The sequence below is a fragment of the Silene latifolia genome, chromosome 5 (assembly GCF_048544455.1).
Source record: "Silene latifolia isolate original U9 population chromosome 5, ASM4854445v1, whole genome shotgun sequence".
NCBI classification, from domain to species: Eukaryota; Viridiplantae; Streptophyta; class Magnoliopsida; order Caryophyllales; family Caryophyllaceae; genus Silene; species Silene latifolia.
The window spans coordinates 9947244-9962473 of record NC_133530.1 but is presented as its reverse complement, the minus strand read 5'-3'; the positions used below and the strand labels follow the sequence as shown (position 1 = coordinate 9962473).

Sequence of the window (15230 nt, the reverse complement as noted above, 5' to 3'; positions counted from 1 at the left end):
TGGACATTATCACAGGTAATGCCTTCGTGGCTCATTTGACACCAAAAAGTAAAAAACACGAAGATTGAAAAATATTGCCTACCTCAGAAAATCAAGATCACACTATCACAGGTAATCAGGTATTAATAAACCAAAAATAAAATCCATATAATCGCAACAAGCCTTTCAAATATTTACTGATTTTTATTTGAAGCAACATACAGGTTCCATATTTCCATAATAACATTACAAAGTTAGACAGACGAAAAGCCAAAAACTAGTAGAGATGGACGCGGATAAGATAGTACTATCAAGCTAAGTATCGTCTTCGAATTCGAACCAACATGAGAGTAACCAGAACGTAAAGCTTGTCATAAACATGAATCCAGACACGAAAGTAGGCAATCCTCCAGGATCTTTTTAGTACCAGTACACCACAAAACGCCCAAAAGCCGGTAATAAAACCCAGTGCAACACTGATGTATAACCCCAAATCAAATGCATTGTCTCTGGGGTTCTGATCATCTTTATTTATGCTAGATCCTTTTCTGTCTCCATTACCCGGACACTTATTAGGGAGTGGTTCACCACAAAGGCCAGGATTCCCAGCAAATGCAGATGCATTGAAGCCTTGAATCTGAGTTCCTGTTGGAATTCTTCCGGAAAAGTTGTTGTTTGCCAAGCTCAAAGTCCCTAGAAAATTCAAGTCTGAAATGGTTGAAGGGATTGCTCCAGAAAGATGGTTATTTGATAAATCCAAGGACTCTAAAGACTTCAACCTACCTATCTTGGAAGTAATAGACCCACTTAGATTGTTTCCGGAAAAGTTCAGGGAAATCAACCCTGTTAGACATGAAATTTCACCTGGAATGCTCCCTCCTAAATTGTTGCCGGAAAGATCCAAGCTTTTAACAAGTTCCAGATGATTAGCATCATTGTACAAGTATCCTTTCAGTACAAGGGAGATATAATCTTTGTGTGGGACACCGATGGTTGAAAATGTCCGATTAGTATCATTCATAACAATAGGAAGGCTCTTTTTCTGAGTCATTGCTTGAAGCTTACATAAGCATTGTGGTATGACACCAGAGATATTATTCATAGATAAATCAAGAATTTGGATAGAGGGATGGCAGAGTTGTGGAGGTATGCTTCCAGAGATAGAATTGTTTCGAAGACTGAGAACAACCAGATTTTTTAGTGCATGCCCTAAACATCCTGGTATCTCTCCGGAAAACAAATTGTCTCCAAGATCTAAATATAACAAAAATGTTAAGTTACACAATGACAAAGGTAGCTTCCCTGAAAACTTGTTATTTCTCAAATGCAAACTCTGCAAGTAAGATAGATTAGCCAGTGAGCTAGGAAGCTGTCCCGAAAAGCTGTTATTTGATAGATCGAAAACAGATATGAACGATAACACAGACCAGCACTCAGGGAGCTCACCTGATAGGTTGTTATGTGACAGGTCTATAGCGAGCCCTAACGGATTTTGACACAAAAAGGAAACAGGACCAGAGAAACTATTTCTTGAGAGATTCAAATATCCTGCATTACTGAAAAAAGATGGGATGGTTCCTTCAAGAAAGTTAAAGCTCAAGTCTATGGCAGGATTCGTGTCAAACACAAATGGGAAATCAGTAGGCAATTTACCGTGAAGTCGGTTATGGGAGAGAATGATAAAAGTAGCAGCGGAAGAAAGGTTCCAGAACCAAAATGGAATTGTGTCTTTAATCCCTGTATTTGACAAATCCAATTTAGAATAATTGGTTTGCGTTTGAAGCCATCCTGGAAACCGAGAACCTAAGCCACAAGAAGCAAGAGCTATAGTGTCCAAATGAAATGGAGGAACCCAACTAGAGGCCACGTTCAGAGTCAATGAGTTAAAGGAGATATCAAAGTAACGCAGACTAGAAAGATTTGCGAGATGGCTAATACCAAGATCGCCTTTTAGTGAGTTTGAAGAAATATCCAAGTGTCTGAGCATCGAAAGCTGTCCTAGGCCTGGATGCACACTACCATTTAATTTGTTGTTTCGAAGTTGCAATACTTTCAAAGACCTAAATACAGAAAGATCGGGAATTGGTCCAGTTAGTTGATTGTTGTGCACATCAAAGATGACGAGACTTGAAGGTCTCCTAAAATAAGATGGAAGAGAACCATTCAGCTTGTTTGAGTGGAGTTTAAGTTTGCTTAGGCTAGAAAACATAGTGAAATCAGGCAGTGAACCACTGAAAAGGTTCCTGTGCATGGAAAGGGTTCTAAGTGACTCGTTTGCACAGGACAAGGACCCAAAAATGCTCGTAAGATCACCCTGGAGACGATGATTTCCAGACACATCCAAACTACGCAACCCACAAAGACCACCAAAAGAATTGGGGAGATGACCTTCAAGTCTGTTATAAGAAAGATCCAGATGTGAAAGAGAAGTCATTCCTCTAAAACTATTTGGAATTGGGCCAGTTAAGAGGTTGTTAGATATGAATAAGCTGACAAGAGAGCTATGATTGAAAATCCAAGACCAAGTGGACAAGGTTTCAAGATTGTTATATGAAAGATCAAGGTACGCAAGCGACTTGGAGTAATTAACATTGAGTTGAGAGTCATGTATACCATTAGGGAGACTGCATCCACTCAAGTCCAGGTGCTCAAGGTGAGGTAGATTGCTCACAACATGGAGCCAATCTGTGGCTTTAGTGAGGGTAACACTATTGAGAACTAGGCACTTCAATGAAGTGAGCCGCGAAAGCATGCTAAGTGTTTCTCCGTATACTGTGTCATAAAGGTACAAGCCGTACAACTCAAGTGTTTCCAATCTTGTAAGGTTTCCAATATCTCCCGCAATTACCATTCCTGGTTCTTCATTAGAGGAGAGATAAAGATGCCTTAAATTGGGGAAAGAACGAATGAAACTTTGGAATCCATTCGTCAAAGATACTTCATCAAAGTCTAGACGAAGGCTAGCCAAGCCTTCTAATGTAAGAAGTGTAGAATTTAGAACGACCGGTGACTCCTCAAAACAAAAATTGGAGTAGACTAACACAGATAGATCAAGGCTGATTATTCGCCGGTGAGGCTGCAAGAAATGCCAGGCCAATTGCAGCAGTCGATGGTAGAGGAGTAATTGTAGAGTTTCGTGCACTCCGAAAACATATCGAAAATAAACTTTCTATCATTTTCATTACACCTTGTCGTGTAAAGTTTTGAGCTAGAGGAAGGGTGGGTTGAGAAATGCAGGAGCATTCCAACCAGAAAGAGAAAGCAAAAATACCGCCTTCCGTGAATAGAAGGGATTTCCGGCATTTCTAAGGAAATACAAGTTATCTGGGAGATTGTTTGCCGCAAGTGTTATTAAGGGCACTTGACATCTATATAAGGAGCAATCACACTAGCAAATATTTTAAAAAAAAGAACAAGACAGAAACAGCCATCAACTTGGAAACATGAGCAAAGATCAATAACAAATTCACAATTAATTTAGTTAAGTGTGGATAAGAGTGACACAAATTCTCATTGAAGACATGACATATCCGTCACAAGTTGAAGACGGATACCATTTTACCTCACAATGTACCCACTTTTTCTCTCTCTGCAACACTATTCATGTGGTCCCCTTTCTCCACTAACCCATTTTGTTACCATTTTATCTCACAAAATATCCGTCACAAATGGTAACCCGTCACAAGGGAGACCCTCACAGACTCTTTTTGGTCAAAGCTATTGTGTATAAAGGTGATGATAAAAGTGCCATCATACCAATTTAATCACAGTAATGTTTGACTACGAAAACTGGAGGAGCTAGAGGAAAACAGGAACGGTTGCTCCCGAACAGTAAAAATTTTGAAGTTTTTAGTTAAAAATTTAAGAATTTTTCTACTACCAACTTATTCCATTAAAAATTCAATTTTCCAGAAAATTTTCACCTCCTAACAACAAAATCTGGATCTGCCAATAACCACGAAGGATCGAACCTTAAACCTCATAGCTAAAAGACAAGGTTACAAAACCTCTGCGCCGCACCTATATTTAGTTATGCATGTGCTACTTAAATACTGTCCCCATCGGTAGTTGACTGACTTGACTCATACGTTGCACTTGAAAATCAACACAATCTAACCAAGGTCAAAGTCTATGGTGTAGTTAAATGTCATTGCTCTAATAAATGCTAGGTCCAAAATTATGACATTCTAATTTCTAAGGATAGTTTTTTGTTTTCTTTTCAGTGCCAGAGAATTTACACGGACGGTAAAATATGAAAAATTCTTAAGTATACTACTCACTCCGTCTCGGTCAATTGTTGTCCTTTGGTTTTGACACAAAGACCAAGAAAAGAGAAGGGAGTCAATTACTAAATGACAAGTGGAGCAAATTGAGTGTGAATGATCAAATTGCTCATCAAGTTCATTCTTAAAATAAAAAGGATAACAATTGACTGAGATACCTTAAAATGGAAAAAGACAACAAATGACCGGGACAAAGGGAGTACTATCTTTGGCGTTCACTTAGATCCCCTTTGTTACTAATAGAAAATGTTTCAATTCTAAGTTTATCATTTGCCGAGGTGTATGATGGCGACCATGGCGTACTAGTGCAGCAGGCATACCTTAGAATTTCTCGTAAAATGCAAGGGAAGAGGGAATTAGTTACATCATCAGTGGAACAATAGTTTAATCTTGGGCATAGCTCTTTTATGTACATAATTTACTCAACCATCAGGTACAATACTATCCATTTCATATATATGAAATAGGGAAATACTTATCCATCTCCGTTTCAATATAATTCAATATACCACCCTCCTAAGTCCCACCGCCTTATCCCCTTACCCACCCGCCTCATCCCCTTACTCCACCCGTCTGCCGCCCTCTTCAAGATGTGATGTATAGTTGCAATAAAAAGACTTTACAGCCAAAAATTGTAAGTGAGTAGTTTTGTGAAAATTTAAGAGTTCGTTAAAAACAATCTAAAATTATTAGTAAACAAAAATGATACCATAAAAAAAACTCTTGACAACTACAAACTACACAAAAAATCATGAAAATCTACTACCTTACAAATGCTCATGCGAAAATCTGGTACCTAACCTTAATTCAACGTCAATTATTCGGCCATTTTGAATTCCCCCTAAGAACATAACGCAATACCATTGCTAGCCTTACCATAAACTTATAACATACCACTTCCAGAACTAAGAAAATTTTGAGCTTCATCCATCAATTGTTCCCAAATCTCATTCTACATGTATTTTCGTTCTATATAACTCTTCTTACTTTATGGGTCGATTAATTGTATAGTGACTGCGAGTACGACACAATATTAAAGTGTCACTCAAAGTTCCCTATAAACATGATTTAAACCTTCTTCAATCAAACCAAATCTGATTAAAACTGTCAAAGATAAAGTCTTGCAGAATGTAAAAATGGGGAGGAATTACCGAATTATATCATAAACTTCCGGGCAGGAGAAACATAAGTAAGAAAGCGCGATTATTCACCTGCAGGCCATTAAAATTTTAGTGAATAAGATACAACTCATTACTTCAGCAAAAAAAACAAATCGCAGAAAATATCCCGTTACACAAATCAGAAACATGAAGATTAAAGATCACACTATCACAGGTATAATATCTTATGCCAAAATGCTAGCTAAATAATGTTCCAACATCAGAATATAGACCAAGAAACAAATTCCCAAATTCCATATTATCCCAACAAGCCTTTCAAACATGTATTATTTCAGATGTGAAGAAACATTACAAACCGTACTCCATACTTCCATGAAAACATTACAAAGCTAGACTGAACTACAAGCCAAAAGCGAAACAAGATACAAGTGCGTGCATATTGATACTGCTATCACGCTAAGTATCGTCTTCGAATTCGGACCAACATGAGAGTAACCACCACGTAAAGCTTGTCATAAGCATGAATCCAGGCACGAAAATAGGCAATCCTCCAGGATCTTTTTAACACCAGCACGCCACAAAACGCCCAAAAGCCGGTTATAAAACCCAGTGCAATACTGATGTATAACCCTAGATCAAATGCATTGTCTTTGCGTTTATGATGAATTTCATTTATGCTAGATCCTTTTCCGTCTCCATCACCAGGACACTTATTTGGAAGTGGTTCACCACAAAGCCCAGGATTCCCAGCAAATGCAGAAGCATCGAAGCCTTGAATCTGAGTTCCTGACGGAATTCTTCCTGAAAAGTTGTTGTTTGCCAAGCTCAATATTTCTAAGAAATTTAAATCTGAAATGGTTGAAGGAATCTCTCCGGAAAGATGGTTATTCGAAAAATCCAGAGACTCTAAAGACTTCAAGCTACCGATCTTGGCAGTGACAGACCCAGTCAGATTGTTTCCTGAAAAGTTCAGGGAAATCAACCCTGTCAGGCATGAAATTTCACCTGGAATGCTCCCTCTTAAATCATTGCCAGAAAGATCCAAGCTTTTAACAAGTTCCAGATGATTAGCATCATTGTACAAGTATCCTTTCAGTACAAGGGAGATATAATCTTTGTATGGAGCGCTGATGGTTGAAAATGTCCGAAGAGAATCATACATAACAATAGGAAGGCTCATTTTCTGTGTCATTGCTTGAAGCATGCATAAGCATTGTGGTATTCATAGATAAATCAAGAATTTGAATAGAGGGATGGCAGATTTCCGGAGGTATGCTTTCTGAGATGGAATTGTGTCGAAGACTGAGAACAGTCAGATTGTTTAGCATACGCCCCAAGCATTGCGGTATATCTCCAGAAAATAAGTTGTCTCCAAGATCTAAAAATGTCAACAAAGTTAACTTACACAAGGACAGAGGTAGCTTCCCTGAAAACTTATTATGTCCCAAATGCAAACTCCGCAAGATAGATAGATTAGCCAATGAGCTAGGAAGCTGTCCCGAAAAGCTGTTATTTGATAAATCCAAAACAGAAATAGGCACAAACTCAGACCAGCAATCAGGAAGCTCGCCTGACAAGTTGTTATGTGAGAGGTCGATACCGAGGTGAAAGAAAGGTTGACATAGAAAAGAAACGGGACCAGAGAAGCCATTTCTTGAGAGATTCAAATATGCTGCTTTACTGAAAAAAGATGGGATGGTTCCTTCAAGAAAGTTACAGCTCAAGTCTATGGCAGGAATCTTGTCAAACACAAATGGGAAATCATTAGGCAATTTACCGTGAAGTCTATTATGGGAGAGAATGATAAAAGTAGCAGTTGAGGAAAGGTTCCAGAACCAAAACGGAATTGTGTCTGAAATCCCGGTATTTGACAAATCCAACCTAGAATAGTTAGTTTGCGTTCTAAGCCATCCTGGAAACCGAGAACCTAAGCCACAAGAAGCAAGAGCTATAGTGTCCAAATGAAATGGAGGAACCCAACTAGAGCCCACGTTTAAGGTCAACGAGTTTAAGGAGATATCAAAGTAACGCAAGTTAGAAAGATTTGCAAGATGGCTAATACCAAGATCGCCTTTTAGTGAGTTTGAAGAAATATCCAAGTGTCTGAGCATCGAAAGCTGTCCTAGGCCAGGATGCACACTACCATTTAATTTGTTGTTCTGAAGCTGCAACACTTTCAACGACCTAAATACAGAAAGATCAGGAATTGGTCCAGTTAGTTGATTGTTGTGCACATCAAAGATGGCGAGACTTGAAGGTCTCCTAAAATAAGATGGAAGTGCACCACTCAGCCTGTTTGAGTGGAGTATAAGTTTACTTAGGCTAGAAAACTTGGTGAAATCAGGCAGTGAACCGCTGAAAAGGTTATTGTGCATGGAGAGGTTTGTAAGTGACTCGTTTGCACAGGACAAGGACCGAAAATTGCTCATAAGATCACCCTGGAGACGATTTTTTGACACATCCAAACTACGCAACCCACAAAGACCACCAAAAGAATTGGGGAGATGACCTTCAAGTCTGTTATAAGAAAGATCAAGATGTGAAAGAGAAGTCATTCCTCTAAAACTATTTGGAATTGGGCCGGTTAAGAGGTTGTTAGATATGAATAATCTGACAAGAGAGCTATGGTTGAAAATCCAAGACCAAGCGGACGAAACTTCAAGATTGGTGTGCGAAAGATCAAGGTACCCAAGCGTCTTGGAGGAATTAACATTGAGTTGAGAGTGACGTATAACATTAGGGAGATCGCATCCACTCAAGTCCAGGTGCTCAAGGTGAGGCAGGTTGCTCACAACATGAAGCCAGTTTGTTGCTTTAGTGAGGGTAACATCGTTGAGAACTAGGCACTTTAATGAGATGAGACGCGAAAGCATGCTAAGTGTTTCTCCGTATGCTGTGTTATAAGGTACACGCCGTACAACTCAAGTGTTTCCAATCTTGTAAGGTTTCCAATATCTCCCGCAATTACCATTCCTGGTTCTTCATTAGAGGAGAGATAAAGATATCTTAAATTGGGGAAAGAACGAATCAAACTTTGGAATCCTTCCGTAAAAGATACTCCACTCAAGTCTAGACTAAGGCTAGCCAAGTCTTCTAATGTAAGAAGTGAAGATTTTAGAACGACCGGTGACTCCTCAAAACCAAAATTTTCGGAGAAGATTAACTCTTCTAGTTCAAGGACGACTATTCTGCCAGTGACGTTGCTGCAATAAATGCCAGGCCAATTGCAGCAGTCAAGGAAAGAGCAATTGTAGTGTCTCGTGCACTCTGGAAGCATTTCGAGAAGAAACTTTCTATCATTGTCATTACACCCTGTCTGGTTAAGCTTTGAGCTAAAAGATGGGTTAGTTGTGCAATGCAGGAGCATTCCAACCAGAAAGAGCAAGCAAAAATACCGCCTTCCATGAATAGAAGGGATTTCTAGCATTTTTAGGGAAATATAAGTTGTCTGAGAGATTATTTGCAACAAGTGTTCTTAAGGGCACTCGACATTTATAAACAGAGCAATCACATTAGCAAATTTATATAAAAAATGAAGAAGAAACAAACAACCATCAACTTGGAAAGATGAGCAAATAACAGCTACAATCAGACAATCAGTTGAAGTGTAGAAAGGAGTGAAAATTCTGTTATCCCCACCAGCAGTTGACTGACTTGGCTCATCATTTCAAAAGGCCATGGCACTGAATGGCACTAGTGTAAGAGACTTAGTCTACTCAATCACCTCCTTCCATACGTAGCACTTGAAACATCCACACAATCCCGCCGCGTCATCTTCCCATAGGGTCCAAGTCAATGTCAAAGTCTACGCCTCTACGGTTTACTTAAATGACTAGCTATGTAAATCATGCTTAAAAATACCCAAAGAAGTGACAAACTAATCAATAAATCAACCTTGACAATATCAGAAGCTAGTATTAAACTCCAAACTTATAATATTCTAATTTGTAACGACATGGACGGTAAAATTTGAAAAAAAAAAAAACAGCAATTATACCAATTTATGTTATTTCACTCCGAACTCCTTTGTAAATAATGTTAAATGTTGTTAATTCTAATTTCTTCCTTTATAGGGGGTGTATAATGACGTCATGTAACGGACGTAGCTTAAAGTTTCTCGTAATATAAGGGAAACAGGGAAATCAAACTTGCGGACATTAATATCTATAGTTAAAGAATTTACTCGGGGATATGAAGTTTCCGCTATGTAAATCATGCTTAAAAATACCTAACAAAAGCTAATCAATAAATCAACCTTGACAATGTCAGAAGCTAGTTCTTGACAAATCTATAGACTAAACTACAAAAAAATTAGGCCGAATTCTAGGCAGTAGAATTTTAGGCGGGAAAATATATAACTTCGTCTAATCTTTTAGTAGATAGGGGATTAAGGTAGCAATGTCAGGTCAAGGTCAAGGTCAAGGCTTAAGAGCATAATAAAAGTCAACATTTTGCGCAAAAGAAATTACTACCTCCAAATCAACATATTCTTTACACTTTTATTCACTTGAGAGGAGTATTTTAATAATACGTAAAGAATCTGTTAAGTCAGAACTCGGAAGAAGTAATATTAATTTCCTAGCTAATTAAGGCAAGGCTCACTGCAGCAATCAGTAAAATCACTGATTGGGTCGATTAATAGACGAAGGATTAATCAATTAAACAGGCAATTAACTAAAGAAAAAGTAATGGAAGACTAAGATTTTGGGGAAAATGTGGAGTACCTTAAGCTTAGCTACATCATCACCGGAACAATAGTTTGTTTCTTAACCCTCTGAGAAAGCTACTCCGGATTGGATAGATCAAGTCCAGTTATTTCAGATACGGATCAGTTAGAATCGTGTTATTTTCAAGTTAGGGATTCAATGGGGGTGTCGCGAAAAGTGGTAATTTAACCCCTTTGCTTTGGCTAATTGTGAGAGTAAACGCCTTAAGATAGATTATACGTAAGTTTAATAAAAAATGAAATTAATCCCCTAGTGAAATCTCGATCTGATGAGCAATCATCATACCAACTTAATCACAGTAAATGTTTGACCACGAAAAGTGGAGGAGTTAGGGGCACGGTTGCTCCTCGAACAATGAAAATTTTGAGTTTTTTAGTTAGGAGTAGGTCTCCTGAGATACGATCTCTTAATAAGCTTTATTGAGAGACTATTGTACAATTTTAAGAAAAAGTGGTAATAAAGGTAATAAAATAAGTACAAAACATAATTAATGATAAAATGGGTACATTTATTATGTAAATAGGTACGAAATTACTATGTCATGATCAACAATAAAAGGGGTACGAAATACAAATAAAAGGGTATGAAAGATTGGTCTCTCAATAACTTAGTGAGAGACCGTCTCTCCCAAATTCTAGTGTTTAGTTAAAATGTAAGAATTTTTCTAATGCATCTTAATTAGAAATTTGATTTTTCTGAAATTTTTCGCCTCCTAACAACAATATTTGTGTACCGTCAAGAATCCAACCTTGTAGCAAAAAAAAAACAAGGTTACTAACCACTAAGCTGTAGGATATATACATGGTGGTTGACACTCTGTCGACCGCCAATGACAAATGCTAAATTTGGATAACAATAGAATCACGAATTGTTTTCCTTAAAGAGTATTTCGACCTTTACATTTGCCTCGGGTTGCACGAAATCTCTTGTAGGATAAGACTATCGATTCCCTCTCGTTCTAGGCAAATAGAATCGAGAGAATACAAATGGAGTTTTGTAATTTGTTTGTTCTTTCAAAGTCGAAAAGTTTCTGATTTTTCTCCTCTTTTTCAAGCATTCATCAACATGTATTTATACATGTTCTGTATGCAACCCTAAAGGAAATAATCGGTTATTTCCACGAGGTGCCTTTTGGGACAAATATGAATATAACTTATCCAAAAGCCACAAAAACTCGAGAGTCGCTTATGTGAGCGTGCACTCCACACTCCCTTACCCACAATATAGCGATACGAGTCTACTTAACTTTGACCTAATCCCGACTACACTTAAATAAAACCGGTGATTCACTTAAATCACCAACATTTCTCCCCCATTTAAGTGTAATCCTTGATTCATTTACAATAAACCAAACCAAACCAAACTCATACATAATGTGAAAATGTCACGTAGTTCATCAATTTCGACCTTAGTGAACTATGCATTCTGCATTCGAGTATTGGGGTGTCTCTATGGATTGAACCCGTCAAGTAATTTGAATACATGAAGATAGGACACATACAAGTTCAAGATAACTCCATAAGTTTATTACTGACACTATTTTACATGGCCTAGTGTCCCTATCCATTCATGAGTGCTTACAAAGCCAAAGTCAAGCTTTAAGAAGCGGCCACACTTCACACTCATATAGGTGGACTCTTTTAATGGTGCCCTGCAAAGCACTTTTTCAAAAGATCCATTAAGAAGATATGCCAGGCCAATTGCAGCAGTCTATGATAAAGCAATCGGAGAGTCTCGTGGACTCCGAAAACATATCAAAAATAAACTTTCTATCATTTTCATTACACCTTGTGGTGTTAAGCTTTGAGCAAAAGGAAGGGTTAGTTGAGAAATGCAGGAGCATTCCAACCAGAAAGAGCAAGCAAAAATACCGCCTTCCGTGAATAGAAGGGATTTCCAGCATTTTTAGGGAATTATAAGTTATCTGAGATTGTTTGCCACAAGTGTGTTATTAAGGGCACTTGACATCTACAGAAGGAGCAATCACACTACCAAATATATGGGGAAAAAAGAAAGAAAGAAACAGCCATCAACTTGGAAACATGAGCAAAGATCAATCACAATCAATTTATCTTTATTAGTGTATACAATGGAAGAGGTGATGATAATAAAAGTGCCATTATACCAACTTAATCAACGTAAATGTTTGACTTCGAAAAGTGGAGGAATTAGGGACAAACAGGGACGGTTGCTACCGGAATAGTGAAAATTTTGAGATTTTTAGTTAAAAATTAAGAATTTTTCTACAACTTATTCCATTAGAAATTCGATATTCCTGAAATTTTTCACCTCCTAACAACAATATCTCGATCTGCCAATAACCACGAAGTTTACTAGTTACTACATCTTTATAGTCAAGGATCCAACCTAAGATCTCATAGCTAAAAGACAAGGTTTGCGGAACCGGGGGCGGCCCGTAACATGTGCAATTCGGTTTGCGGAACCGAGGTCTGAAAACAATTACCAAATACAGTAAAATTACATTTAAACGTTCAATATTATCACTTGTGCTTCCTTTTGTATAGCGGTAACCACTCACTTAAAGTCCAACAGAGGTCCAAGGCTCGATTCTCCATGCCGTCATTATAACAGCTTTTTTATGGTTGTTCCCCTTCCTCTTCCACTCACTTAATATTCTCTCTCTTCTTCAGTTAGTTACTTTAAATTAATCATTTTGGTTTCATTCTTTCTTTTAACCTCTCTAATGTTTTTCATTTGTAAATTTAAAAAATCATTTGCATGAAGCTAACCAACCACTAACTATTGGGTGAGACAGTTAGATACCCTAGATACTCTGAGACGGTCCCATTATGTAAAATTACAACTCAATTATCAGAACTAATGAATATTTTTTAAATGAAAATAGACCCTCTCACGGTGTGAACCGTATTAATCTATAATTTGTATTAGTCATAATATCCCATCACTACTGTTACTCAAATTTTCCCTTGTAGCATGGTTTAAAATCTCGGCCGAGACGTATCGTATCGCCCGAGATGTATCGGTATCGGAGGCAGCCGATACGAGATATCCCGAGATGTATCGGGCAAATTAAAAACAAGAAAGTATCGGCAGAGACGACTGGTTTATAACGCGTATCGGCCAACTTAGCCCGCGATGAACCTGATATGAACGAGTTATAACTTGTACCGGCCAAGATTTTTAATGAAAAGCTCTTAGAAATTGTACAGCATTGGTCAAATAAATTACCCTAAATAGAATTAATCTTAACTTTATACTTATGAAATAGTCAATAAATGATGAAATATCTATAAAAGCTTATAAAATAAATATCACCGCGATAACCACGATTCGGAGCGCAACGGCTGAGTCGGGAACGATTCCGCGACTCCCTTACCGCGACCGCGATCGCGACCGATACCGCGATTTAAAACCCTATTGGCCTATTTGTAGCCTAATTTTTTTTAATTAAACTTAGAAAAAAATTATGTAAATGGAATAAGTGGAAGAAATGGAGGAAATATATGTTTACGAGAAACAGAATAATACAATCGAGTACGATTAAAATTTATGATTAAAATCAACACAGTGACGTGCTTGATTTGTATTCACAGTATTAAAGATTTTGAATATTGCGCTCCTCAGATATTAAAGGTCTCAAATGTTCTTATGACTATAAAAAAAGCGAGACAATTATCGAAAGGGCCTCCGCCTAATATTTGAAATAGGACCTCAACATTCCATTGGCCGCCCCTCCTCTACGCCACACCTATATTTAGTTATGCATCATGTTCTCATAATGCTGCTACTTAAGTATTATCCCTACCAGTAGTTGGGATAATACTTATGATATGCTGCTCATCATTTCAAAAGACCATGGCACTACTGTAAGAGACTTTGCCTACTCAAGCCTCCCTTCATACGTTGTACTTGAAACATCCACTGCAATCCCGCCACATAATCTCCCGACAGGTCAAAGTCAATGTCAAAGTCTACGGTGTAGTTAAATGTCTGGTTATGTAAATCATGCTTAGAATTACCTAATAAAGCTAAACTCCAACCTTTACCAATGTCAGAAGCTAATATTTGAGGTCCAAGTTTATGACATTCTAATTTTTAAGGATAATTTTTTTCCATTTCTTTTCGGTGTCAGAGAATCTACAAGAACGGGAAATATGAAAAATTATTAGGTACACACACGTATCACGTATATCACGTGATTACACACCATAACCAGTGACAATGCTTCTATTTTCTGAGTATTACTTAGATCTCCTTTGTTATTTATAGAAAATGATAAAATTCTTATTTCCTCATTTGACAAGGTGTATGTACTTAGTGCACCGGCTTAGTTTGTTAAGTTTGAGTTTGTTATAAATTCAGGTAGCGGTGACGTGCAAGACAACAGACTTGTAAGAAGTTTGAGCACTGCTATTGCTCTAAGCTCAAAAGCATAACAAAACCATACAATTTGCACAAAAGAAATTAATATAATTTCTTCCCTAATTATGGCAAGGCTCATAGCACCAATCGGTGAATCGCTGAAGTGGGTCGATTAAATGCAGAATTATTAAATTAAACAAGCAAGAAGCAACTAACAGAAGAAAAAAAAGTAAAGTAGTGGAGTATAGGAAAACTGCTGAGAAGAAGAAATGGTTACGATAATAAGAATTTGGAGGAATTGTAGAGTACCTTAAGCTTAGCTTCTTTTTTTTTCCTTCACCATTTGAGAAAACTACTCCAGGCTTTGGAGAAAATGCGAGATAGTGATTGAACATTAGAAGCGGCAAACGGGCCCAGTCGGATCAGGTTCAAGTCGTATTAATTTGGGAATATGTATCAGTCTCGCGGATCTTAAGCTTCTAAGCTGGAAAATTATAGAGCCTAGCAGATCATTAAAACGCAAGTGAATAAGAGTATAAGAAAACTCATAACCTCAAAAATAAACAAAACAGCAGAAAATTGTCCATCCCAGGAATCAGAGACATGAAGATTCACAGATTCACAGGTATAATATCTCATGCCAAAATGCTGACTAAATAATGCTCAACGTCAGGATATAGGGCAAGAAATAAAATCCCAAAATCCATATTATCGCAACAAGCCTTTCAAAATATTTATTGATTTTGATTAGAAGCAACATACAGTTCTATACTTTC

General features: G+C 37.6%; 3 protein-coding genes across 3 annotated transcripts in view; all 3 read right to left on the bottom strand.

Moving 5' to 3' along the window:
- Nucleotides 1–15230, bottom strand: part of LOC141656664 (receptor-like protein EIX2) — a 398824-nt gene that overhangs the window by 115854 nt on the left and 267740 nt on the right. The window lies entirely within an intron of this gene.
- Nucleotides 1–15230, bottom strand: part of LOC141656668 (receptor-like protein EIX1) — a 276353-nt gene that overhangs the window by 4679 nt on the left and 256444 nt on the right. Inside the window, exon 2 of the mRNA XM_074463644.1 lies at nt 5414–5473. Within this exon, the coding sequence (XP_074319745.1) occupies nt 5466–5473 (8 nt within the window). The 3' untranslated portion in view covers nt 5414–5465. The remainder of the gene's footprint in view (nt 1–5413; nt 5474–15230) is intronic.
- On the bottom strand, nt 290–2830 carry LOC141654794 (receptor-like protein EIX2). The gene has a single exon (XM_074461911.1). It carries the CDS (start codon nt 2828–2830, stop codon nt 290–292), a length of 2541 nt encoding a protein of 846 aa, XP_074318012.1.